We start from the raw sequence: 27,441 nt of genomic DNA, 5'->3' as shown, positions 1-27,441 counted from the left end.
AGTTGTCTAAAAATGTAATAATTGGCCTAATAATGGTTAATAATGGTTATAATAATATATCAGTATTGTATGTTAAATGGAGGAAATGTTTTAAACTGAAATTAAATGTTTTAAGATTCTAATATATTGGAAGCTTTTACATCTATATTAAATGTTTTTGCAGTTTTAGAAGGACAGGACTATTTATTTAAGAAAAGTCGTTGTGATTCGAATTTCGAAAATAAAAGCAGTGAAGAGCGTAAATAAAATAAGACAGCATGATTACAATTAGATCCATTCTAATCGTTTTGTATTCCATTTCTCATAAATGTATTGTTAGATAAATATGTTATTATAAAGAGTACACATTGGAATATGATTTAAGCTAAACTCTGTAATATCGTTTTCTATCTGGAAATATAAAGATTTATTTAATTTGAATTCTGTCTAAATTGGCAAGTTGAGTTGTTGACAGTAAAGAATAAAATATATTATTCTGCTAATATCTATAATAGACAGAATGAATAGATATAATGAATAATGCGAGTAAGCTCATTATTAGAGTACAACAGTTGTATATAACAGACACTAATGAATATGATAATTACCATATTCATTTCTGCTACAATCAGTTGATTTCGTTCCCAAACCTCAAGTAATATTTGGCAAACAACTCACATAAGCAACGAAATATTTACTCTGTAATTTGTCAACAAGAATATTCATTTCCGATTATCTGATAATAGACATGAAAGGATCTATTAAATTTCTATTATACAGAAAAGTGTCATGTTTTACAATTGATAACTTCATAATCACGATAAAAATCTGAATGTATATTAGAAGGGTAACATTGGTAATAATGGTTGAGCGATATCGTGAAGAGTCGAAATTTATTTTGATCTGTTTGTTATTTGTTATTAGAGAATTAAATCTAAGAGGATACAATAATCGCTCGCTCAACACAATGAAAATAGAAATTTAATCTGCTTGTGTTTAATTTAATGTCAATTTGACAGTAGAAAGATCGATACGCTTCGGAGCCAAAATGATTCACTAAGTCTTGGAAAGTTACCTTTTTATGTGTTCTTAGATACAATCAACAGAAAAGGAAAGAACAAGGAAGCTAAAAGAAACATCGCTTAGTGTAAGCAATATCCTGTCGTTTGCAACATCTTAAAAATATTTAATATCTTTCATTATAAACTTTTCAAATTTGTACCAAAAAAGTTTTGAATTTAAATTACAGATTAGATTGAAGTCGGCAGCTTTTAATACAAATAAACTTTGATTTAAAAATTTTCAATATTTTGATAAATAAAGTTATAAAAAAGAAGAACATTCTTTTGAAAACGTGATGACACAGCGAACTGCTTCAAACTGATGTACTGAATCAAAGGTTCTTGTTGGCTGTTTATTATTATTATTGTTGTTGTTGTTGTTTTTGCTGCAACAGCAGTCTAGAGGCACTAATGAGTGTGGTGCGCGTTGGTAAATCTGATTAATTTATTCATTATCAATTTAGAGGCATTGCTTGCATTTATGCAAGCAATGCTGCATAAATTTATCGCGATGTGAACACAAATTGCGGTAAAAATCAATTTATGTCAGTACGTTTAAGCGAGATTTTTTATGGTACAGTGTAATCGATATCTAATTACACGATTTACCTATAACATAGGCATATCTAATTTACAGCCTATACGAAGTGTACTTTGGGAAACTATTCAGTGAGTAGACCACGAGTTAGATATGCTAGTAATCTTTTGGGAACTAAACATAGTTTATGCCACGTCGTAGGCCGCATGGAGTGATACCAGAAACAGAAAATTATCTACCCCTTTATATATTAAAAATTGAAAACTTTAATTAATTTTAATAGCAGCATAGTTTTTACATTCTAAGTTGAAAACAGCGCTGCTTCTGCTAACAGTTGAAAACCAAGAATATCATTAAAAATAATAATATTAATAATAATGTATACAAAAATAGTTCGATATTGAAGCCAAAATTCATTTGAGCAATAATGTAATTACCCCATTTACTCAAAGAATATAATAAATACCACTTTATGTGGTGATACAGTTTAAAGAAATGGGCACCCAATAATAAAAGCAAATCATGAATTACAGAAATCTGTATTGAAAGAAAATTATACGAGAGTCATTGGGTGAACTCTATCTGTTTATCACAATAACGTGATAAACAAGATTGTATATGGAATATAATTCTTTCATTTCCAACTATTTTGTCTCATAATTTAAAAATTATAAAATCACAGTTATGACTCATAAGAAGAGAAACAAAAACATTTTGGCTAATAAGAAAAAAAATACTATTTTAACATATGCATGTTTTTTCTCTTGCTTATTAAATAAATTAGCAATTAAATATGCATATATGACTATCTAACGAATTTAGAATATAAAAGATAATAGAGCAGCATATACAGTATGTAATTATTGAAGCGAATCTAATATATTCATTTAGATGGATAAGCATGTTGGTTTTATTCGGTGTTCTGTTTACAAACATGGCATACGATGAATAAGTTACAGATTTTAATGTAACTTACTAGCATATAGCTGGTAGCAAGAGTTTCGCGAATAATGAGTGAGCAGGAGAACGACTTCAGATCATAAGTTATGACCAACAGAAGGTTACCATGTATTACATTTTCTACAGTACTCAATACGAGTTGGTACACCATTATGAGTTTAACATACGATGGAACGCATAGTGCGATTCTAGCATGTTCGCGTGCGTGCTATTATTCCATTTAAATGATCAATGATTTTCCATCAGCCAGAAGGATAACACTCTCACTTACTTATTTTAGTACTGAGGTGGAAGAATTCAACGCCAGCAGACCTTCTCCTCCCTTCATGAATATCATTTTGCCATATATAATACTATTACTATATTTTTTTTCCTGGTGTAGATACACGAGATCGAAAAGGACAGTGTTCGAATCCTATTTGGCATCAAGAAGGTTTAGAAGAACTTTTGAAATGAAAATGAGTTAGGGTAAAAACGTTTTTCCTCGCGAAAATAGATGAACTGGTCTGAAGATCGTATCCAACAAACAGAAAGAGATATGCTTCTACGTCATTGTTTCATTTGTCATAATTACAACTTACTGTTGAATTTTTCTTAGATGAGTGACTATAAACAGCAACATCTATCACGAAACAAATATCACTAGCATTTTATTCATTTGGTGTATCAGTAACTGATTATGCAATATCAGTTAATCAGCTATCAGTGAATGCTTAACAATTATCAGTAATTGATTAGCAATTATCAATAATTGATTAGTAATTATAACTAATTGATTACCATCTTTAAATCAAACGACTCTTTTTTGAAATACATAATTTTTAGATCTATATTATATGGAACTGAATCTTCTACTGCAGTACAGTATATACGGATTCATATAGAATTCTCTTTCATCTCTTTCACATGAAAGTTAATCCTGTTTGAGATTAAATCTATCAAAACATATAAGCTCTACAATATCTGTTATATAGGAAAAATAATTTCGTGTTGTGTATTGTAGTTTTATATGTTTTTCTTATAAAATTACACGCCAGTTGAATTTAATGAAATGTCTTTATTTCGAAATCGGTCAATTTAAAATATTTGTAGGAACGAATAGCTTAATCTGAGAGATTTCATTTCTGCACGGTTCACTTTTTATCGCATGGATGGTTTACACTTACTGTTCTGTCTCCAAGTTGACGAATTCGGCAGTGTAGATAGGCGGCTTTTCCTAACTGCGCTGTTACATTCCTGTCTGTGCTGTTGTCAAAGTATGGCCTATAATGGGGATCATCCCAGTAAGAATTTGGCCTAGAGGGAGGCTCAACTTTTGATCCACCGAAACTCCTCTCCGTTCGAGTGAACACTTCAGAGCTCAGTTCGATTTCTAAAAAATGAAAACAAAAAGAAATGAGAATCAGTGAGTTAGAAGATATTTTACGGTAGATTTAACAAAAAACAGAGGATAGAAACTTCTAGCTTTGTTTCAGAAGTTCCGATTCATTCTTTATGTGTTTCGAGAACAAACTAGAAATGATTTCCTCCTTACAGATATAAAATTGTAAGTAGAAAATAAAATCTTGTTTCTTTCTTTCATTGTTTTTTCCAGCCGTAATCATATTCATGACACAGATTTATATCAGTGATATGAATTGACATCCGAAGCTATTCATGATCATTTGAATCTGCAAATATTTATAAAATGTTTATTGGATAACGTATACGTTCTTCCATTATTTGTAGAAAAGTTTATGATAATTCTATTAATATTCGTAATAAATAATTAAAGTGTTATATTCTTTGCAGGCTTTGTACATTTTTCTTTCTCAAAATTAAACGTTCAGTGTCTAAGATGGCTTTTTATTATTTTATTTATATTGCATCACTTAAAGAAAAGAAAAGAAAATGTTCATTGACGGTCGCTAATGAGCAGCGAAGCACAAAACACTCTTCATCCCTATTAGTTTCCAGCATCGCCTTCTCCTATTCCGACCGTTTTTGTTTTTCATGAAATGGCATATGTCGATTCTGCAAGCATTTTCACCGTTGCAAGTTGAAGGAAATGCAAGCAAGATCTGCTATGTGGGAAATGACTTTCATCGGCATGTGAACCCCCCCCCCACACACACACCTCCCGATGTCTACTGCAGACACGAAATGAATGATACCATGTTTGGTCTTCCGAAGCCGATTTACAGTTACAAAATATAAATAAAAAAATATCCATCCAAAGGGGAAAAATTAATTCTCAACTTATTCACTAATATTCACAGTATGAATGCAAAAATTTATGTACGTTATCACTTAGAGATATTTAAGAACCTCAAATATCTACCTCAATAACCACTATACATCTCACGTTGTCCAAACCATACTACTCGTATGCACAACTTTCGTTACAAGGAGATTTATATATTTGTGGCGCTCAGATATTCAATGCCAGGGTATACGAAATCTTAAATCGATTGCTTCTGATTTTTGGGAAAGTTTTCTGTTATCTTATTTCAGGCGCTTTACTGCCCTTCAGAATTCTGCTAAAAATATATTTTCCTTCTTCCACTATAGACGAAGCTTGACTAATCTGAAGTCTAACCAGACAGTGAAATCATCTCCCAGGGCGACATCAAGAAGACAGCTGTAATCGTTTTTTCCCCTCCCATATTTCACAAACTAAGCTGGAAGAGATGTCGAATACCGCATTGCAAGGCATGGTATAACACAAATCATCTATCTACCTGCTATTATATATACCATGTAACTGATTCCTCTCCCCCAACAGCCTTGATATTTACTTAACTACTTCTCCCCTCCATATGCAATGATACCAAGAAGGATTCATCTTTGGGATTTTTATTTTTCCTCTCCGTAGACAGAATGCTACTTCCATTATACTGATCTAAACAGTTACTCCGATCAAGTATGAAATAATGCATCCAACAATGAAGGTCTACGTTTCATATTCTATTCCAACTTCCGCTTGGTAGTCATGCCATGTTTTAAATAAAAAAAATGCTTAAGTACACCTTAAGTTTAAATCAGCATACCACAAGTCGCTGAATACAAGGACTCCATCCTCTGCTTATTACGTGCTTCAGACTGACCAAAGTTGGTATCAAACGCAAGATTAAAATCTGACTTTGACAGAGTGAAATGCAGAAATAAAGAGTTAATTATATATATATATATATATATATATATATATACTAGGGGGATCCGATCCCCTGACGCCTACGGCGCCCAACCCCCCCGAGTTCTGGGCTGCCTGTTCTCCTTCAATTCTGATGACTTGAGACATGAGACAACAATAATATGTTTGTCTCATGAAGGCAAACACATTGTTGGACGTTTCAAAACAATGAAGAGACAAAAAACGTTTCAAATTTCGGTTCATCTTTATATATATATATAGAGAGAGAGAAAAAAGTATTTTACCTTGGATATAATAAATGTTAAAGATACCAAGCTATTTTAAACCTGGTTTTACTCCATTTCCCAAGTAAGCAAACAGACAAACAAGTAAAGTTTGCGCTTGCAACACTTGCAGCGCAAATATATATATATATATATATATATATATATATATATATATATATATATATATATATATATATATATATATATATATGTGATTCCAGTCTAGGACATTTTCCGTACTCATATTAAAGCACACAGCATAAATAATAACGATAGATCTATTATTTTATTTTGACTTATATACATTTGTAAGGTTATTTGTCACTGGAATTCAACGAAATGATGATAGTTTATTAAATCAATGCACGATCAGAGAACCGGTAGGGCAATATCATTTCTCTCTCTCTCGCATTTCCGCTATAAATTTTGGTGCAGCTAAAGCTTCGGGATTACAAACAATTACAATTACTGCTTGGCTATCTATCTGAATAGATCAATTGTAAATTACTTAACCCATTATAAGGAAGGATGGAGTGCAATAGACTACCTTTATGATGCTGACGCGTTAAGAGACATGTTAATGAAAGCTGGTATATTACATACTGGTAGTTCCAACTCAGTTGCGCTAATATGTCTTCTGACATATATAGGAACCCCTGCTTATACTTGGATATTGCGAACTGATAATCATTTTACTCTGAAATTGAAGTGCATGAAGGGAGATAGCACTGCGGTACAAACCTAACGCAACGCTATTGCTTGTCCTGAATGCAAACTGAAGACACCGTGTACTCATGTTAGCAGTGTGTATAGCAAACAATAAAGGAGGACGAATTCAATGAAGAATTTTAAAAAATGTTGAATGAAAATATTTGTTTTGGACCAATTCCTTTTTAAAAATTGTATTGCATTGCATATTTAATTATAGTTTTATGCCGGTTATTTTAATTCATTTTATCCCATACGCTTAATTTTTTGAAAAAACACACATATTATTTATAAAAAAAGAAGGTTCTCAAAATTTATCTCAAGACATTATTTTTATTTATCACATGTTTTCACCAAATTCATTTAATGCGACAGTAGTATAATCATGGATGTTATGCATTAATACACTGATTAAAAAAAAAAAAAAAACATTTGTAGACTTTAATAAATGCCTGTTGTTCGTATTAATGTTAGAGACCGAAGACTGATATGGGGCGAAACAATTTACAAGAAAAACGGAAATATTAGGTCATTTTTTTTATAATTTTACAGAATGTTTATTTTAGTCCCTATAACATTCAAAGGAGTGTACGAAGGAGCTTGTACTCTACTATGTGTTAAAAACCAGTTGCTTATACTATAGTAATATCCAAATATATGCAATTGAAGAAGTCTATTATTATCCAAATTAAATGATTGTTTCTTTTGTGAAGTGTATTTTAGGCACAATTAATCATGTATCAGTATATTATTGTTTCATTGTTTACATAGTTCTTCAGTATGTATTAATACACTGATAGAAACAGAGGCTATAACAAAAAAGGAAGCAGAATTTATTATCAGATTTACGCGCAACCCAATTTGTACTATTACATATACGGTTTCTATGGTTTCTTTCTCAAAACATTAGTAATTCATTCATAAAAAAGTGACCATTATTTTTCTAGGTTGAGACGAGGATAGCATTTTTATATGATATACTTTTTACAAGCATTTTATTTGTACACATGCAATTTTTTTTTAAAATAAAGATTAGATGGTAATTATTTTTTTCCAAAGAAGGTGTGTTCTTCAAAAGACTTGGATTTGCTACCAATTTCTGAGTTAATGCATTACGAAAAAGGGAAATGTTTGTGTAAACTGCTATAGCAGCTCATTATGACGCATATAATCATGAAGACGAAATAAAATGGGAAAAAAATAGGCGGGGAGACGTGAGGCTTGTTACGAGAATGTCGTCGAAAATTGAGGATGAACAATCACCTTATTATAGAACATAATCACTTCTGTCTGGCGCTGCATTCTCGCCTTCAAAAGAAATGTGAGTATAACAACGTAATTAAGTACAACACGTGACGGACAGCATTAAACTTAGTCTCTTTTGCATTCAGATCTCAAGAATTAACAACTTAATCTGGATTAGAATGTATGTTTCTTTACACGTCAGTTTATATTACTGGTGCTTATGTTCCTTTAGATTACTATCCAGGAACTCTGTAATGACTTCTTTCATTGGTAGCAACATCCATTCATATTGTATATCTTGATACACTAGATGTAGCCTTCCTTACTAACTCGGTCAACTGTTATTCAGCAGATCGCTGTCCTATCGTATTCAGAAGGAAATTGGCAGTAAATCTGAAATTCCCGCTGAGGTAGTTACACGACTGGTCATTTTGTCCTAATGGATTGAATATTTGTGATTGGTTGCTTTATGAGTGCTAAACGGCATTGGATTCCATGTTTATCTTTTATTAGCGTATAGAAATTTAAGCAGAAATAAAAATAATTAAAAATAAACTTCACAGCTTTCATCTCTTAGAAATGAAACTTGGAAATGTTAGTTATTTCTACTAAGAAATAACTAACATGTCTTGAGACTTGTTTGAATTTCATATGGAGGTGGAAAAATGAAAGAAGTTCTCTTTCAAACAGATTAGCGGATATAAAATACGTCAACATACAAAACATACACACTTCCCTAATCTGGTTTTCTTTGTCGCAGCGTGAGTTCAATCAATCAACCAGCACATTCAACTCCACATTAATATTATACCACAGGAAAATAATATGTAAGTTCGACCTTGATGGTTTATCCATCCCTTAGATTTAGAACGGTTTAAGCTTCCTAACGTTTTGGCCGCGGAACGACATAAAAAAAAAAAAAAAAGGTGGAATAATAAAGCTCCTCTTAATCACCCACTAGGTTTACATATCCTCTTAGAAAATAAAGGGATCAATTCTCTAGATAAATTAATTCCCCTCATGCATTTTACCCTCACTTTTACAAAATAAACATTACTACATAAATGAACTTAACACAAGAGTTGTCGGATTATTTTGGAGTACTTTTAATTTATTTTTATGTTTTATTAAAAATTAAAAATGTAATTATAAAGTTAAAATAACAACATATCAATACCATTTCTTGAATATAAATATCACAGTATTTGGATTATTATCACTAGTTAATTAACTTACAAAACCAGTAAATAAATAACAAAAATGATATATTATTATACTATGAATAGTGGTCAGATTACTGATCTATCGTATTTACGAAGAGGAAATAGCCTGAATAAATTATTTTTTTTTTACTCGTGATATTTTAAAGAAGAAAAGGCTGACGTCGAGCATTGCCGTAAGAATACCATTGCTATTCTTTCTATACATTCTTTTCCTCCTAGCAGTTTATATCTGTCATAGACGTTATATACTATAAAGAAACAAAAGGAATTCAACGAACAAACAGTCAAGTCTGAGCTGCATTATAAAAAGTGATAAACGAAGGCCAGAGGAATTCGCAAACACATATAGTCACGATGCACAGGGAACAAAGATTATTGTACAGATGAGAGTTCATAGTACGGACGAGCACAAATAATATCAAGTTGTATTTTAGAAAAAAAGGAGAACAAAGTTTTGGGACATACACATCAGAACACTCATGCGTACTTTATTTAAAAATCGCCTTTTTCTCGATACTGTATGCACTCTATAATTTTTCTTTGTCAGTCTCTAAGAGCAAACTTCCAAAAATGAGAAATGTAGATCGACTGCCAAAACCTTATATCATGTTTCTTGATAGGTCCTCATTCAAACCTTTAATAGACTACGGAGTGTGGCAGGGATTTGATAGTTCCCTTAGAAATAAGAAAAATGGCGTTTGCCTTTCCTTCTTCGCTACAGAGTACAGAAGGAGACAACCCTTAACAAATTATTTTACTTTGCGGTCATTAGTTAAGACACGCGCGGTAAGGCAGACACGCTAGCGCATGAATTTTGGGAGGAAAATAAAATTTATACTTGTGATAGAGCGAGCTCGTAAACTTTGGCCCCTCTTTCTTCGCTCTTTTTTTTTTTTTTTTTTTTGAGACAACCGAGAAAGCCGCTTACAGAGGTAGGACGGTAAAAGGAGGAATGAGAGGTTTCAGCTTCAAAGGAATTGATGCGTACAACCATTACGACGTAGCACGTACTATGCCGTTGGCGTTCTGTGCTTTGTCATAGACATCCCCCCCCCTTCAGCTCTACCTGACTCATCCATGAAAGGTTTTGTTATAACAGTGTCATTAAGTCGACACATGGGCCTTCCTCTCGGGGCTAGGCCTTCTGGGAACACATGTCATATTCTCTGAAATATCTCACCAGCTGAGACGTGCCCGGCACGTTTGTTGCTCGATGTTGTATGCTGTCGTAAAGTTTGGGAGCAAGAGGAAGTAAATTTCTTCGCTGCTCATTACATCCATCTGGTGAAAGACATGTCCCAAACAGCCTTACCTTCTAATAATGGATTTGCTGTGTTTAGTTACGTTTATAGGCAAATGAACTACTTTATGCTATTATATTTACCAGAAAAGTGGTTGTTTTAAATATCAGCTAACTTACAATGTAATGATATCCTACTTATATGCAATATTTATATGGCTTTAACTATTGCTTTTTTTGATCATTAGGAGTGCGTGGTGCTCTTTTCTCCTTCTTGTGTAATTCCTTTTATCTGTTGTGGAACTAGTACAAGGGTAAAGAAAAAAAATATATTAAAATATCTTTACAGGTTTTAATCTTAAAAGATTTAATACGATTATTTTTCTTTTATTGACCTTGCGTTACTTTGCATTGTTCTGGAATCTGAACTAAAGCACATTTCATTTCATCTATGACTGTCGAAAAATTTTCATTATTATCTTTTTCTTCGGCTATAATTTTACTGGAAAAATTCGTTTCCAATAAAAACGCTAGTCCTAAACAAATTTAGGAATAATTTAGAAAAGTTCAGGATATGTCTAATTTTCTTCTTTTTTTTTTAACAGTATTGAAACCCATGCCATTATAAACAATGGATAAATTATTCTTGCTTCAGAAAGAAGTACAAATATATTTTGTGGTGTCTGTTATCCACACACATCATGAAAAATTTTTATCCGTTATCTAAAATTTCTTCATTTTATAATAATAATTTAACACAAAATTAAATGTATCTAATTTGCATTTGCCCTATATCTAGAACTCAACGCTATCTCTGAATACATGATGAATATAACAATATGATATTAGATCTCTGCATGCCCAAATAAAGTCTTCAAATTGATAGACTGCTGTACTTTATATAAATGGAGAAAGTTCATCGTTCCTTATAGGTTCGATATATCTACGAACATCTTTAATATTCTTAACAAAATACAAGATATACAATGAATGATGCTCACTTGTTTAATAATTCTCTCATGATCTGGATTTCTGCTCTACTAAGTAAGCAAGGGTATGCAAGGTCACCTATATATTACCTGATAAATCTCATACTGGCCGAAAAGGTCATTCTTTAAATGTCAGACAAGGAGAAAGAACATGAAAAAGACATCTGCTCATTAAGAATGGCGTGCCTCTCTAGTCTATATTTTTCTTGCTTCTCCAAACGATGTTTCTTTGATGTACTATCCCCTTTTCTCACTAAAGAAATGAGATATTTCCTGAGGGATATTCATCCTATGCGTTATACAATAGGTTCAAACTGGCAATGGGAATAAAAAAAAAATAATTATCTACATAAACTACTGCATAATTTATAAAATGATCAATAGTATCTGATAAGAAGTGTTAAATAGTTATTTGTTAAGTGGTTAAATAAATAGTTAATCATTTTGAGCATATACTTTTAATACACATTCTCCCATTGATTTTGTTGAACAGCGTAGTTCAGTTCTAATATATTCAGTTCTTTCCACAAATAATAAAATCGAATACAGTATTGTTATGGAAACAGAGATTACTCTTTATTTCCAGAGGATGTAATATAAAATATATTGAATATTACATAACCGAGTAATTTATATTATGGAGAATTCTGTCCGTATAACTTAGAAAAGTCAATAAAAAGTTCCGTTCAAACAACTCAGCCAAACCAAAGTTTTAACGAGATGAGCTACATTTTTCTAGTTCGCACGTGGAATTTCAACATCATCTAGATGTCGATCATCAACCTCAAGCCCAAGAAACGCAACAATCTTATAATATGAAGTTCGAGTGTTCTTCCACTCGCTACAAAAAATCGAAATGTGTTCTTCAGGCGAGAATTTTCGGAATTCTTACAGCTGTTTGGTTAATCTTTAGAAGCCAAGCAAAGACAAAGAATCAAAACTACCGAGTGCAAAAGTTCAAGCATTATTTCGAAATTTTGAATTTTAAATAATCTGTCATGGATTAATTTTAAATGCAGAACTAAAAGTTTTATTTTATATTTAGTAGGGTATGGCGAGCTCATTTATAACATAAGCTGCTAACTACCAAACAGTGTGTCCTAATATCTGTAAAGATAAATAAAAGATCGGCAAGTTAAAAATGTCAATGAATTTAAACTTCACAATTACATTAACTTAATAGTACTAAACGATCACTGAAATATCAAGAACAAACTTCTATTGAATACGAATTTCTAATTAAGTGATTCCCTATAACACACAGGAATCAAACGCATTCATTTTTGTTCTTTTACCAAGCATATAATAACCACACTTATTTTCTATTTAAATTAAATTTCAGATTACAGACCATTTATCCACTCTGCTTTTATTTTACTTCAACATGTTCGCTATATAAACTGGCGATGCTTATTTTATCGAAAAGCGAATGGCAAAATCTAGAAAACTCTTTGCTATTCATACAAGGATCATTTCATTCCTTTTTACCTTTCGTATCGGAGCTCTTTTCAAACATGTCAGCTATCGCAAACAAAAATTAACTTTTATTCTATCATCAGCAGCGAACATTGCATTTTGCTGTAGCCCTGAGAAGAACATGGATGGCTCGTGTAAAAATTTTATTTTCTCAATGACCTTTTGTAAAAGAAAAGATATTTTAAGCATCAATATGTTATCATATCCGGATGTTGGGTAGCCTAAAAGTCACCCTCTCTGCCTCTCTCAATGTCTTTTATGTGTCAACCACAGCTCCTAGAAATAAATTCTCTGCTTGCTGTTTACCATTCATGCCACTGCATCATGGATCACTAGGGCGGGATCGAAGACCATGTTCAGCTTGAGATATACGTCTCATCTTAGCAGGAGCCTTCCCTTTTCCAGAGAGAGCAGAAAAATGTGATCGTAGTGTCCCGCTTCCTGCTGACCGGCGAAAGAGGCTATCGACTATAGACGGCAGAAGATAAAGTACGCTTTCGCTGAGAAACATTTCTTAAGGTATGTCAAATATGAAGAAAGAAAAAACCTTATACAGCATTTATTTTTGTGATATTTTCTGAATATTTTAGTACTATTTTCGAAAAGATAATATTGTTTACTTCAGATTATCTAAACGTAGTTATTATAATCGTTCCATTACTTCCAATTCTAACAAAAAAACAGCAAGATTTTAAGCTTTAAAAATTGGATTTTTTTTTTAGAAAAAAACAATGGCATTTTATTACTTTAATGTATGGCTGCGTGATTTTGTGCAGTAGTGATTCATGGTGCCATTTTATGCCTTCCATTCTTTTTATGTCTAAAATGTCGGAGCATATGATTACTGGTTTTTATTTATGCTTTTGTTATTGCTATTGATAATCACTCTAAGACAGTTAAGGTTAGATTTTTTTTTCACTAATTGCGTGTGGTCTAGGGCTAGGTTGTCAGTTTTTTTAAGAATCTCGAGTTCTGGGAGGAAAACCATGCCACCAAACTAGAACAAGTGATTCGCATTGAATAGAAATAATATAAATGCTTTTATCAAGATATCGCGAACACTAGACAGCTATACAAAGCCTGGTATACATCACAGAGAATTTTAAAAATAATATATTTATTTCAAAAATAAATAAAATTTGTTTTCGCTAAACAAGTAAAATTCTTTTTAATTACAAATTTTTAACTGATTTGAAAACTTTTATTGTTTATAAGTGTGCATTAATTTGATCACAACTCAAGAGAATCATTTTAAAAAGGGCATCAGAAAATACACGATGACAATGACCATTTCAATGAAATGAAAACTGAGTAAATAAAAGAGCCAAAGAAAGTACTTTTCATGATGAAATATTTTGATAATTTCCGATTAAATGCATTTCATAAAATAGTGCTGACCTATATTCAGAATTTTTATGTGTTACCATATAAAAGTATGCGTTTAAAAGATAGAATACTCATTCTGGGAGCCATAAACATTATTTTCACATGTTTTGAAGTTTTTTCCCCTTCCTTCTTTTGGATTAATTTAGTTTGATTTATTTATGATTATTTTTTGAGTTAATGATAGTTAGTGCAATTAGCATTAGCATCTTTCTACAACAATTCTAAACTTCAAAGTAAAAGTTAATCGTTTTAATATTCTTTAACTACTGTTTTTTTGTGATTATAATGACGTGTACAGTTTCTTTTATTTAGCGAAAAAGAAAATGTGTCATAATACAAATAAACTAATAATCTTGTAGGAGAAACTAAAGGGTAACGTGAAAAAAAAACTAAACTAATAATAAATCAAAGAAGAGATGAAGTCGTCTTGAGACGCTATCACTACACGTGTATGGCAGAAATCTACTTTGAACCACATTGCAGTGCGTGTATGTCATTCTATCACGGGATTTTAGTTTTCAGATGTCTTAGATCACCGTTACAGATGCTAGAAAGTATTCAATAGATGGTTCAGACTACCAGGAACTGCTTCTTGTCACGTTAGCTGTCATGTTACTTGTCATAGCTTGTGCCGACCAAGAACGTCACCATTAGAGAGAGAGAGAGAGAGAGAGAGAGAGAGAGAGAGAGAGAGAGAGAGAGAGAGAGAGAGCACTACCTCATATTTTGAAGAATACAAGTGTCAAGCATGAACGGTTTTTTCATACCTTCTACTGGAATAAATTTCTCGAAGTAGTATAAAAATTCAAGAAAAAAACACGAACATTTTTCTATGTGAAGTTCGTGTTTCAAGTCGAGATCTAGATTTAATTAAATCTGCAATTCGAAAGCATATAGAAGTAAAATTGCATTTAAATTATTTAAGTAAAAAAAGGACATAAGTGGGTATACACACATATGCAGAGGAAATTTTAAGGTCTGAATAAAACACAACAGCGATAAATGAAAACGTCAGAAAACTATAGGAGCGAAATGCATACCTTATAATTAAATCACAGGTGACGCATGCGCGAATTATGTGAGGTTAAAGAAAAGTCCATAACAAGAAAATTAAATAAGAGAATTTAAAGAAGGCGAAAAACATCCCGCATAATTCTAAGATGCTTCAAGAATATTAAACCTATTAAGATAAGATTTTTATGAATTATGATTAAATGCAAAATCTATAGTTAAGTAACTTGGATTTCCTTCAGTAAGGTAAAACTAGGAAAAGATTTCCATTAAAATAGTGTATTTTTTGCGTATTCTTAATGTTTGAAATCTCAGTCCTTACTAATTAAAATCTAATGGAAATGAAGTGCTTTTTTTTGTAAAACTGGAGAATAAAAACTCATTTGAATAACGTCGTTTATATTTTTAAAAAGAAGGATCTGATATAGAACACTGGCAATTAAAATATCGGAATGAAGACACAAAGAAGACTAGTTTGCAGATCTACATTAATGATAATAATAATAAATAATAATAATCTGAGGCAATTGGAGATCCTTAAAGCCGACGAACTGCAGTAGTATCCTTGGCTCTTGGAACCATAATTTTAGAATAAGATAACTTATCTTATATCTAAATATACATTTATGTATGTAAACTATGTAAATTCAACTATTCTCCTAGCAGGCTTGCCTGGTTGAGTCGAGCTTCCGATCCCTGCCACTTCGCAATGAGACCAACTTACTCAATTTCAATTGAAAAGTATGATCAATGTTCTTTGCATCCTAGATGGATTTGAAACAGAGCACGTGGAATCGGATAGCCTTCGTATAAGATGGTGGGCAACTTGGAGTGGAAGATATTTCATTACGAGATATCTTCCACTATCTTCATTCCGAGAAAATAATCCACAAATGAAACATTCCATTAGGAAATGACTACCAAGTACCATTAACCCTATTTTTGATTTTAATTTCATTCATAAATAGAAAATTTATAAATCCTTAAACATACACACAATTACTTGACTCTACCTCCAATGAAATACTTAATACAATTTTTCTGTATTTTATTCCTATAAAATTTATTTCTGTTAAAGTAGAATAGTTTACTAAACGTTGCCCTAACTTTGTTCATTTATCACCGAAGATTTCAATATGAATAGTAAATATGGTGCCTTGATAAATTACGTATGTTTTACAATATACCCTCCATTGTGCATTCTAATGAATGCTTAGAAAAAGACGTAGTGAAAATAACTGCTCTTGAACTACTATGACACCAAAATGCAATCTTTACCTCCTTATGTTTTATTATCTCCAGGCAAGATTACATTTTTATTATATTTTTCTAAATATTTATTTTATACGTTGATAAGGAAAAATTTAGAGAGATCGTTTTATTTATTTGTTTCTTCCTCCCCACCCACCTCAGATTTTGTTATTCTGTCCTCTAAATATTTTAATTTTGTTGCTCTGTTTGTTGTACGGTCAGAAAAGAAACAAGCTAACGAAAAGCTAACGCATCATACAACAGCTGTATTTACTTGTTTGTTTTTTTTACTGAGCGCATTCTTCGGATAAAGACAGAGACAAACTTGCAGAAAACTAAATCCTAATGACTGAGTAGACCTTTCTTTATTAGGGTCTATTCCTTCTTAATGAGGGAGAATTCTTGATAAATGATCACCCTAATGGAAAGCTAGGTAAAGCTGAGGGCCTTCCACTGAAAACAGGTATGTCGGCGAGATTACTTTCTTTACTTATCTATCTATCTCTTTCGTAGGAAAACCAAGTTCTTTTCTTATTACATGGGGGATGTAGGATTAGAGTATTGAGCTGGTGTGTCGTGTACGAACCTTTTGTTCTTAATTTATCATGATGGCGGATTTTTGCCAAATAGCATCGCAGAAGTGTCAGATCATATTAACAAGCAAGAAAAGGATAATCCGCAACGGTTGTTCAAGGGAAAAATAAAGAAAAAGAAAAGTTATACAGAAAACTTATATTATACACTATAAAAATCAATGCTTCTCGCTGAAAGAAATATGTTTGTAAAGGCATAGCGTCATTATGTTGAAATGTAACTTTTTTTTAACTTCCTGTTGCAAGATGAAACAAGATCGAATACTTATAAAACAGAATATATTAATTAACTCCATCTCATCATCGTGTATTATGGATGCTGTGATACAGATTTAATTATTTACTTTTTTTTATCTCAATAATATGTTTGATCAAGAAAGCTGGCTTTTATAACCATAAGATGTCGATACGATGCAGATTAATCCCTCGATGAGTCCAAGACTCATCGAGGGAGAGCATCTACTCTACAGCTCTCTGTTTCCACAACTCAGTTCACCAACTATAACGGACCGCAACTGCACAAAGCCATCTAACGTCCACCACCACCACCACTTTCACAGATAATCACAAACATCCATGTCCACAGCGAAATTTGAACGCGCAGCCTTTTGGATGGAGAGCGGATACGCTAACCACTAGGCCAGACATGCCGGCACATTAATAATATAGTATTCTCTAAATGAAGAATGATGGAATTCATTTGGATAATCTACATGAATGAAGTGAGTTTATAATTCTTTTACAAAGCGTTTCCCAAATGGTGGGTCACGGCCCTGTACCACGTCCCGAAAGCTAAATAAGTGTTTTTTTTTTCACGAAACTCTAAAATACAACTAAATAATGGTTAATCGGGAATAATGAATAAATAATTTAATTAATAGAGACGAAAAAACTCGCTCCGTCCGCATCCGTGTCGCCATTTCAAGGAACATATGCTAGGACTGCAGGTAAGTTGAAGGAATATTCACCCTCAATCAAAAGCAACAAAGCATGAATAAGGAACCCTTTTACAGTGAACGCAGAATCTGAGACAGAATTTCTGGATTCAGATATTGAATCTATAATTGAACTGTCGTGTGATACGGCACTCAAAGACATCTTCAACACAATACCACTGGTGGATTTTTGGCTGTCTTGCCGTCAGGAGTACCCAGTGTTAGCAAAAAAAGTGATAAAATTTCAAATGCCTTTTGGCACAACCTATAAGTGTGAAACAGTCTTTACAACACTGGTTTTTCTAAAAAATAAATATAGAAACCGATTGGAAATCGAACCGGATTAAGAATAAAGTTATCATCTTTTCCTCCAAACCCGAAGTTTCTAGCCAACAAACAACAGCATCACACTTCTCATTAATAAATTACTTGGCTTTAATTTAATTTCTTTATATTTTTGTAAGAGTAAATGCTTCTTTATTATAATAATAATAAATGAAAACTCTATGAACATTTAAATCTGTTTTATTTAACTATTGGCCATAAAAATTGTAGTGGGTCACGAAGATGAAATCAATACTTCATCTTCGTGAAGATGAAGTTAATCTTCACGAATAACCACACTCTGACAACTGGAATTCTCCAATTGTCAGAGTGTGAATAACAAATAATATTTAGATCGCAAAAGATTGAATCTTCATTTTTGAACCGACTAGGAATGAAATGATTTCCTGGCTAAAGTAAATGATAAAAGGGGCATAAATATGAATAAGTTGTGGAGGTTTTCGCAGATAGTATCAGCATCAAATGAATGCTGTTGTACGAATAATTTCTATTTTTTTCTTGGAATAATTGCTTTGATAATTAATGTAGAAACTGGAATAGTAGTAAATGGCAGTAGGTTAGTTAATGTTACAGTAGAATCTCAATAAACCAAAAATAGAGAGAATTAAAAGAAAACAAAACCTCTGGATATTTTTAAAGAAGGGTATTATTCTTCCTTTTCACTGATAAATAATTTATATTTAAATAAAGAAAGATGAAGTTCAAACTTATGCTCGCTAGAAAATAAAACTCAATGAAATTATCTCGTATATGTTCCAGGAGTGCGTAAAATTACGTAGTCTTTGTATGCAGTGAAACAACTAACAGGCAAAAAAATAAAGAGAAAACTTTTTCCAAGCAATGTGTGCTTGCTACTTAAATATCGCATTCAGGAACACCATAGTTGGGTTATGGGAGGAAAGTCTGGCTTCGAGAATTACGGAAATGGATAGAATAGACGAGCGAATAGCTCCTACTTAGAGGCAGAAATAGAGCGACACAGTAAGGGAGCCTTCATTACTGCTTGTGTTTACTGCGATCGGACAACATAGAAGCGAACTGCAAGGGAAACAATGGGCTTTTATGGCAAATGTCTGGACGAATACGAACAGGATCCTGTAATAGAAAAGCTGTCGACGATTGTTAGTATATTCTGCAAGATAAGAGGCTGCCGCTAGTCCATTAATGGAAAGAATAGCGTGTGTGACATATGGATTTATGCTAAAGAAACTTTCAGAAAAATGACAATTACTATGTCATCTATGTAGGCAAGAGAGTTCGCCATTTGTGAAATGGACTGCAAATATTGCGGCCTATAAATGAATGGTTAAGTTTTACAAAGAAACAACAAAAATAAACACTTAAATATATTGTGAACTATGGACAATAGAAATAATTTATCTGAAGTTCTGAACTTCTAAATAGCTAATGATGATTTGCTTGCAGTAGGCTGAAATGGCTGAAAGTGAGAAATTAAGCGTGTGTTGTGTGTGTCCTCGAGATACGTTACCAGAATTATTACCTATTTACCGATTATTAGTGATAATTTATAGGTTTATAAGCCATTGTACGCAGTATTATCATGAAACTGTACTTAGCGGCCAATTTTGGTGCTTCTTCCCCTTAATTATTAGAACAGGTTAAAACTAACCGCCACATATATTTCAAGAGGTGTCAAAAATTATCCTCAGAAAAGTTATAATGTTGTTCTAATTTTGACTGTAATGGATGCCAATCAAGATACATTCGTACTACAGATTTGTATTTCATTAGAATTCCAATGTGTGGAAATCTAATGATAAAAATCTGATAACATCGAATGACTTTTATAAAGGCTTTCGGTGGAACTTAAATAAATCGCTCTTATGATCCTAAATTCCGAAAATGATATACCTTGTGACAGGGAGCATTCCCCTGCAGGAAGGTGGGAGTGATAATCTGTGAATATATGAATATGAACAGGTGTGTTTCAGCAACATTATTCAAGTAGGCTGCAGTACTCGGTCGTAGCTCAATCGGTGTTAAGGGTCCTAAAATATACCAAGAAAAGCATTTCCTACTCTGTGACAGCACTAAGTGGAAGTAATGATTGCCTTCTGGGAGTGGATCCATTTATTTTCCTCTGTGATCGTATTTTGGTATCTCCGTCAAAGTAATATGAAAAAAAAAATTGTTGCACAAGCAGAGTTTTTGCACGTCTTAAATGTCTGCCATCAGTCCTCTGTGCACTGAATTAGTAACTACTTATTTCTATGATTTATCAGCTAGACTGCAAATTCTTTTAACTTTTCTTTAATCTTTCACGATAGCAAGTTTTATACGGGCAGGACACCAGCAGGGTAGCTGTCTCAATGATACTTGGATTGTCAGGTTGGCGCCTTATATCATACTATGTTGAAAGTCAACGAGGTAGTTATGATTAAAATATTTATATAAATTAAAAAATCTATTTCGTGAGGCTGTGCGCCTCTCCAATGAAATAGCAACGAAGCCCTTAGTTTCGACTGAAATGGGTTTTATTTTCATTTATTATGCAAGTTACCAGTTTTCCAGAGAGTAGTTTAACTTGTTTTTCACTCACTTAAAGTTATTTTTCTGTTAACCAGATTTCTAATTTAGGTGATAATCCACTGGTCTAACGTGCGAAGGAAACTTGCATGGGATGGGATGAGACAAGATGAGTTTACTACTTTGAATTAAAGGCAGAGCTTACGATGCAAGGAATGTAATAACGTCTAATTTTTCACTTGTATCACAAGCATAGTATCACTCGGTGACATGAATTTTTCCATTGGTCATCGATTTCATTCTCGTACATAGAGATATAATTGTGCAAATATCATAACTGGTATTATGATACCAGTTATGATATTTATTTATTGTCAATAGGATCATAATAAAAATGACTGTTACTGTTGTATTTGCTTTAAATATCTACATAACGTGCGTGAAAATATTTTATTAACTAGTTAGTCATTGAAATTGTAACCTAAAAATCCGAAGATTTTCGAACGTCATCCTACTTTCAAAATAAATAAATAAATAAATAAATAAATAAGTAAATAAATTTTTTATTTAAAATTGAAAATATTCTTGACACTCTTCTTCTATTAGGAATAGAAGAAGAGTGCCAAGAATCACTCAAATGATTTTCATCAAACAGCTCTGCCATATCTATAAAGAAATATGCTCCCTTTAAATTGTAAAGACCTGAGTTCAATTCTTGGTATACACAAAAGCATTTTCTTAAGAATAAAATTCCTTTCTCATCGGAAAATTTAACTATCTGTTTTTGTATGGCGATGTCGTGATTTTTCATTGCCCAAACATCCAAACCAGCCTTAGGACACAAAGTGAAGCTAGTTAAAATAAAATAAAATAAAATAATAAAATTAATAATAATAAATACTTGGATTGTATATAATGGATGTGCTATAAGTAGCTTGAACGCAGGACACTATTCAGACAGCTAAAAGACCAGGATCTGGACTTACATTGTGTGTTAGTCTAAATATCAGTGTGTGATACCTAGCACTTGAATGAGGGATTGAAATCGGAAGCCTGACCCAGCAGTTGAAGAAACATAGGGAACTTCGATAAGGACTATAATGGGAATCCAAGTGAAGTGGTTAGATAACCAATTAAACCTGTAGTCTAAGGGCTGCTTTTTCCATGAAAGCCATGAAATTTCGAAATCATCGTCTTTATCTGTTGATAAAGATTATGAAGAAAGATAAATCTAAATTTATTTCCAGGAAATTCCACTGATCTGATCATTTGAATAATATAACTAGATTATATCTATTCATTGAAAGTCTGCACACTTATTTAACAATTCTCAAAATAAATACATTAATAAATGATTTTATTAATGTATTTATTAATAAATACACTAACCTCAGAAAAATTATAATAACTGAAGACCATATAGTTTATTGGAAACGTTATAACACGAAAGGCGGAAAATTGAAAACTGTTATAAAGTAACACATTCCTTTTTATGATCATCACTGATAACATAATAAACACTATTTTTTTTATCCGTGTAAATTTAAATTTATAAAATATTAATAGCCTTATGAATATTCAAAATAGCTGTTTAAAGGTGCCCAGAATTTCGTTTTCTTTAAAATCCATCATTAAAAAGCGACGAGCAATCACTTTCAAGAATACATTTAATATTCTTAACGTTATAGTACAGAATACTAATTGAAAACAGCCAAGGAACGAAAATTACTCAGCGAAGACGGACTAATTCATCATGACGCATAATAATGAATGATGACATTTATTTTTCCAGTTTACTTCCATAATAAATGGATAAACGAGGCTTTCCTTCTTGTTTCCTAGTGGTTAATAAATTGAGAAACTTATAATGTTAAATTATCTTATAATGAATATAACGGCCCTTTTGGTAATTTATATCCTAAATAAATGAATGAGGTTTAGCATACAAATTATATTTCCAAAGAAAATTCAGCCTCCGTTATAAATTAAGAAATAAATGGATGGGCGTTTGCTTAAATCTTGGTTAATAAATTATTCATGTTATTCCCATAACACTTGTAATAACACATTTTATGTGTAGTTATATATTCGGTTCGGAATTTTTATCTTACGAAAACTATAATAATGTCGCTGAGAATATCACAATAAAGAAAATATTTCCAAGAATTTATTCTGACAAACTCTTATTCATTGAAATTTTAAATCTCCAGTTGTAAGAATGGTCTTCTCCTTATTAAATGTCATAACCTTTGTTTTATATTGATTTTGGAGTACTTTATGCATATGATTAGAATTGTTTAACCCTAATACCGAATCACTAGCATAGTAATTGAATTAAAATTGGGACCCTTATTATCACATTTCTGTTTGATTCGTTTGTTCTAAGTTTTCCTAAAAATATTGTACGATTACTCACAATATTGTACTTTGTTTACAGTCTGTGCCTAACTCATGCATGAGAGAAGGCTAAATTGATGCAGTACTTATTACACCGTTTCATACTATTGAATGATATTTAGAAAGCTAACAAAAACAAATATGCTCGTTTTCTTTCACTTAAGCAAAAGCACAGAGGTTATTTGTAGAATGTCTGTTATGATGATCGTGTAATAACGGAGATTATAAAATATTCTTCTGGAATGTTTAGCGGTACGTTTATAATAATATTAAACTAGATTTTTTTTTTCATATGAACACATAAACAAAGATCCAACTTACAGGAGCGATCCATGTAAACTGCGATGAACTATACCTGACTAAAAATGTCAGCAGGAGTTTATTTCAATAAAAGGATTATAACTATTGGCGTGTTGCAGCCAAAAGCTATACTCAAAGAGCTTCCACATAAAACTTCACTGCTGACTTTTATCTATATATAATGTCCATACCTTTCAAATAGATCATGACCAGTTGGCAGTAGCAAATGAATTAAAATCTTTTGCCGTGTACATTTGCGTTGCCACAAGTATCAGTATCTAACACATTCTAAACGCTATGTGTTAGATACTGGTAGATTATTAGTTCGAAATATCCCCCATCTAGATCACACACGGAGCGGAGTACAATATCCTCTCTAGAAGAGTGCTTGAATTCTTGGATATGTGATATAATAGGAATAGTGATAATACACACGAAGAATGTACTTTCAAAAAAAAAAAAGAGTCGTATTCTTAACTACCTCCTTATGCACTTATTCCAAGTGTGAATGTAAATATTAATGATGAAAGAGCACCACTAATATTTCAATTATTTCAACGCGTCTTTCAACTTTTCGAATCCAAAATCTATAAGGAATAAAAAAGATTTATGAAAAAAAGATATAAAAAAGATCTAGATCACACACGGAGCGGAGTACAATATCCTCTCTAGAAGAGTGCTTGAATTCTTGGATATGTGATATAATAGGAATAGTGATAATACACACGAAGAATGTACTTTCAAAAAAAAAAAAGAGTCGTATTCTTAACTACCTCCTTATGCACTTATTCCAAGTGTGAATGTAAATATTAATGATGAAAGAGCACCACTAATATTTCAATTATTTCAACGCGTCTTTCAACTTTTCGAATCCAAAATCTATAAGGAATAAAAAAGATTTACCATCATTTCGTGAAGAGATCTGCCTTATAAATAAATCGAATATGTCATGCCTTATAGAAGTCCAACGTACATCTTCTTTAATTAACTGAGTATAGAAATCTTGATGATATTAGTTTAATTCTCTTTCAGGAATAAAATTTATTCACCATTATTGATCAAAAATAAACATTATTAATAATATTCTTCTTTGTGAAATAAATATTCTAATGATTTTAATAAATAAATACACAACAGTCACAATTTATTTCAATTCAAATATTTCTGTCAAGTTCGACTAGAACATAGAATTTGCATTCTAGTCCAACGTACATCACGTGCATCATTCATTCAGCTACTAAAAGCAAAATTCAACTGTTGTCGACTATCAGATCCGACTATTTAGTTTCAAGCGAAACTTTTAATTATAGGAGGTGCACTGAATCACCTTTACGTAAGTTCAAGGCCAATTATCGCTTAAAAGAATTCGACAATTAACTTACACTCATGAACTATACCAACCGAAAACATATATATAACGTAATTATTAATATGACTTCTATATTTTTATGTAACACTAGTATTGGGGGTAAGCTAAGTTTTTTATTACTTTTCAGATAATTTTATTTATTTTTTGCATAATCCGGAAATTCTGCTGTAAAAACGAAATATGGAACTTTTCTTCTTGATATTCTCAGCATCATCTGATCATTCTCATTTCTCTATTGCAAAAGCATTTCTTTCTCCCCATATGTAATTCAGATCTCTATATGTTTGAATACTAAGATGTCAGCATTCCATTTTCTATTATATTTTCTTTTTTATTCCGCACATTTATCAGTACCGATCGAAATTTGCACACATACATGAAGGAAAAAAATTCCTCAGCCGCCAATGCTCTAGTCCCAATGCATATTAAGTATACTCCTCAGCAAGATTAGTAATTTGTTCTGTTTGGTTAAGTTCATAAGTGTATTATTCTTTCGCTAGCATTTTGTTAATTGATGATTAACAAATGCATGATATTTGATTGATGATTTTACGATGATGATGATTTTAGTAATCATTTCATGATGATGATTTCTATGATGATTGTATTAAATTGCATTGCTCATGGTCATTTATTGTCAAATGTCGATGGCAGAAAGGATAATAACTTCATTTTGAAATATGCAATCCTTCATGGGCATATAAAACGCCGTCCGCTTGTACGACTTTTATTGTTCAGCTGGGAAAATAAAATCCAAGATCTTGACACGAAATAGCGATGAATATATTTAATAGCTCTTCATCCACAGAGAGAGAATATTCTTTGTTATCCTGTGTTTCTGTGTATTTCTTTGTACAATCGTAACCAAAAAGAACGAGTGAGGTTGAATTGCCTTTTAGTTTAATCTTAGATAGTCTAAGATATATATTTGAAGACAAAATTTTGACCATCACCATTAGCTTTTACTCCGATTCTACAGAATGCCAAAATGAACATATATATATCTATTCATACCTATTCATACCGTATTAATTTCTTTTAAATTAAGTAAGAATCAGATTTTAAAATTCATGATTACAACTATCTGATTCAAAAAGCAGTTAAAAGTATCGTTCACGTTAGTTCTAAGATCACTGAGTGGTTTGCAGGAAACGTGAGTTCTCATTGTGTGCCACTCAGTAATCTTGACTCTACAAGATAATCGAGCATCCTGTAGGAAACACGTGATGTAGTTGCACTATGTCGTGGTGTGCTTAGTCTATCACAAAATTGGTGTGTCAAAATACACTTCGTCTGTAATAACGTTTAGGTAAGGTATTGTTCAAAGAGAATGGAGCTGGAATCTATTATCTAAAAATGTATTATGTACATCTAAGAGACATGAAGGGTTCTCATTGTACAAGTTAGTTAGATAGATTTATGCAAGAAAATCCATAATCTTCTTACTAATTAGCATTGCACAACTGTAATATAAAGTTGTCCGAGTAGAAGATAATTTCTGGTCTCTATTTACCAGCTTAACTAGTAAATGAAGACCGCAAACCGGTTAAGTCCTTCATCTGCATTGGGACTAGAGCATTAAAGGCTAAGGAATTTTTTTTCCTTGAAGTATACGTGTTGTGTCTCTTGTCAGTTATTTCCTTCGTAAGCCGTTGAAACTGTAGTATTGTAAGTACCTTAAAAGCACGGTTATGCTTTCTATTACGCCTACAATTATAACTTTTCAGAAACTAAAAATATTTTTGCTAATTCTTGCGTTAATAATCATTATCAACATCATCATCATCATCAGAGCCATTTTCTCTCCACTGCTGGACAAAAGCCCTCCCCCCCCCAAAGTCCTCCACTCAGTCCTATCTTGAGCGCTTTACTGTGCTACTGAGTTCCAGCTATCTCTTAAATCTCATGCTTCCCATCTTTCTGGTCTTCCTACATCTCTCATTACATCTCTGGATTACTATTCAAATATCAACTTTGTTTTTTTTTATTTTTATTTTGAGTGTTATTACTTTTTGGAATTTCATTTCTGAAATGATAAATAGCAAAAGTCGCTTTTTTGCTATGCTATTTATACCTCAAAAAGTTTCACTATTACTTGTTATAGTGGCACGTCATAATGTTTAGTAGCTGAATATTAAAGTCCATAATGTCCAGTAAGTTTCTTAACAACATAAAGTATACCTGTGCCTATTGATAAGCTGAAAGGTTCCATGAAAATCGTCGATAGATGATTTATCGAATATCAGTCCATCAAATAATTGACCGATACTAAAGCCTCCATAGTCCAGTTTATTTAGATAAGGCCTTTGGTTGGAAAAACTCGGGTTAGAATTTCGTCTGTTATGCGAGAAATTATCTTTTGATTTACAATCAAATAACGAGTTATCTGGTCTCGAGTAATTTCTTGAAATATTTTGGTGTTTCAAATTTTGGACATAATTAATATGCATTACCTAAGGCACAAAAACATAAGTAAACGAACATCTAGACATTTGTAACTATTTTGGTATTTTAAATTATTGCTTTATAATATGCACGAATCATCTACT

General features: G+C 32.1%; 1 protein-coding gene across 4 annotated transcripts in view; it reads right to left on the bottom strand.

Annotated features, from left to right (window-relative positions):
• The window catches only part of LOC150098182 (neural cell adhesion molecule L1-like), a 302,417-nt gene that overhangs the window by 91,479 nt on the left and 183,497 nt on the right, over positions 1-27,441 (bottom strand). For all 4 annotated transcript variants that reach the window (XM_090406068.1, XM_090406070.1, XM_090406071.1 and 1 more), the window contains one exon: positions 3,705-3,910. In XM_090406068.1, the coding sequence (XP_090262194.1) occupies positions 3,705-3,910 (206 nt within the window). The remainder of the gene's footprint in view (positions 1-3,704; positions 3,911-27,441) is intronic.

The sequence above is a fragment of the Typopeltis vanoorti genome, chromosome 16, assembly GCF_054136105.1.
Source record: "Typopeltis vanoorti isolate ZY-2024b chromosome 16, IOZ_Tvanoo_1.0, whole genome shotgun sequence".
In the NCBI taxonomy this organism is placed as follows: Eukaryota; Metazoa; Arthropoda; class Arachnida; order Uropygi; family Thelyphonidae; genus Typopeltis; species Typopeltis vanoorti.
The sequence above is the reverse complement of the archived record's forward strand: the minus strand, read 5'-3'. Positions and strand labels throughout refer to the sequence as shown.